At 43.6% G+C, this 2,043-nt stretch overlaps 1 protein-coding gene across 1 annotated transcript in view; it reads left to right on the top strand.

Annotated features, from left to right (window-relative positions):
• Positions 1 to 687: 687 nt before the first annotated feature.
• s100b (S100 calcium binding protein, beta (neural)) overlaps positions 688 to 2,043 on the top strand; it is a 6,114-nt gene continuing 4,758 nt past the window's right edge. The window contains exons 1-2 of the mRNA XM_017442186.3: positions 688 to 727; positions 1,477 to 1,638. Of these exons, the coding sequence (XP_017297675.1) occupies positions 1,501 to 1,638 (138 nt within the window). The 5' untranslated portion in view covers positions 688 to 727; positions 1,477 to 1,500. The remainder of the gene's footprint in view (positions 728 to 1,476; positions 1,639 to 2,043) is intronic.

The raw sequence follows: 2,043 nt of genomic DNA, 5'->3' as shown, positions 1-2,043 counted from the left end.
TAACAAGTTGTTCCAGGAGCAACGAAAGGCTGTAATCTGCAGAAACCTCTGAGGTCAAAGGTCAAGGCTGGTTCTGGTTCTGCTCAGGAACACTGTCTGTAAACACAGCTCACCGTGCCGTCCACAGATGCTGCTTAAAGCTCTATCAGGCAAAGAAGAAGCCAGATGTGAACAGATGTGTCTCCTCTGGACCAAAGAGGAGAACTGTTCTGAGGTCAGCCTGCCTCTCTGATGGTATGGGGGTGCATTAGTGGCTCTGGAAAGGATCTCCAGGTTTTAGACCAACATCTGCTTCAGGGAAGTCATGTGTTCATTAAGTTAAAGATAAGTTGCTGCTTTCTGGATTATTTAAATTTGATAAATAAGAAGACAGATCAAGACCAACACATGGACCTTAGCAGTAGTTTACTAAAGAAAGAGAAAACCAGAAGACAACGAGGTCCAGGTCCTAAAAGGAGACATGATTCTCTTGATCTGAGGTTCCTAATTTGGAAACGCTGAGTTTGGAAACTGGCCTGGTTTGTAGTTTGCCTTTAAAGAAGGACAATGAGGTCCGAGCGGTTCTGTTTGTTCAGGGTTCTGGTGGAGTGAGGGGAGGCGGTCTGAGACGATTGGTCCACAGTTTGACTGACAACATGGCCGACCTCAGGCCTGCCGCCCTGCAGCGGTATAAAGCCTGCAGCCCAGACGCTGTGGAAGCACGACGCCAGCCCCCACCGACAGAGCGGTAAGAAGCCCAGATCAGATTTCTGCTTGGCTCGAGAGTAAAGACGGATCTTTAAACATTTATAAATATAACTGGATTCAAAGTTTATTTAAGTATTTAAAGAACTTCTGGTGCTGTTTAAGGGACTTTTTATTCTGTGATGTTTTAGGCACGGCTCTGCTTCATTTTTAATTTAACAATCTTCAAACATCAGGAACATTTAATAATTTTAATTTATTTTCTAACCCAAACTACTCTGTCGTTTATTTACTGATGTTTTGTGAAAAGCAGCTTTTGTGGCTTCATCTTCATCGTCTCGTCATCATCGTTTCTGTCGATAATCAGGTCCTGAATCGTGTTTCTTCTCATATTTCTTGCCACCTGTCCGTTTCCTTCGCTCACTCTTTCCTCTCCGGGTCGCGGGGAGCTGCTGCCTGTCTCTGTCTCTGAGGACACCTGGACAGGTCTCCTGTTCATCACAGGGACAATTTAGAGTCACCTGTTCACCTGACGTTCATGTTATGTTATATTATATAAGTATATATATATATATATTTATATATTATATTATATTATATTATATTATATTATATTATATTATATTATATTATATTATATTATATTATATTATATTATATTATTTCTGACAACAAAAGAGCAACAAACTGATGAAAACATGTTTGAGTTTTTTTTTGAATATTCTGATATTAATTGTCATTGTTTGTGTTTATAAGGTTTGTTTTATCTGTTTTCTGCGTCTCGTTTCAAAGCTGAGGACATAAAGACAGAGGACAATGAGTGACCTGGAGACGGCAATGGCGACCATCATCGCGGTCTTTCAGAAATACTCCGAGAGGGACGGAGACAAACACAAACTGAAGAAGAGCGAGCTGAAGGATCTGCTTCACGACGAGCTGCCTGACCTGATGGCGGTGAGAGACACGGAGACATAGAGACACACGGAGACACTGAGACACACTGAGACACACTGAGACACTGGGACAACTTGAGACACACTGAGACACTTAGACACACTGAGACAACCTGAGACAGCCTGAGACAACCTGAGACAGCCTGAGACAACCTGAGACAACCTGAGACACACTGAGACAACCTGAGACACACGGAGACACACAGAGACAACCTGAGACACACAGAGACAACTTGAGACACAGTGAGACACACGGTGACACATACTGGGCCTCACTGGGACACACTAAGACTCACTGGGACAGAGTGGGACACAGTGACACACATGCTGGGACACACTGGGACACAGTGGGACACAGTGACACACATGCTGGGACACAGTGACACACATGCTGGGACACACTGTG

This window comes from Kryptolebias marmoratus, linkage group LG23, assembly GCF_001649575.2.
Source record: "Kryptolebias marmoratus isolate JLee-2015 linkage group LG23, ASM164957v2, whole genome shotgun sequence".
Lineage (NCBI taxonomy): Eukaryota > Metazoa > Chordata > Actinopteri > Cyprinodontiformes > Rivulidae > Kryptolebias > Kryptolebias marmoratus.
This window is presented reverse-complemented; position numbering and strand designations above follow the sequence as displayed.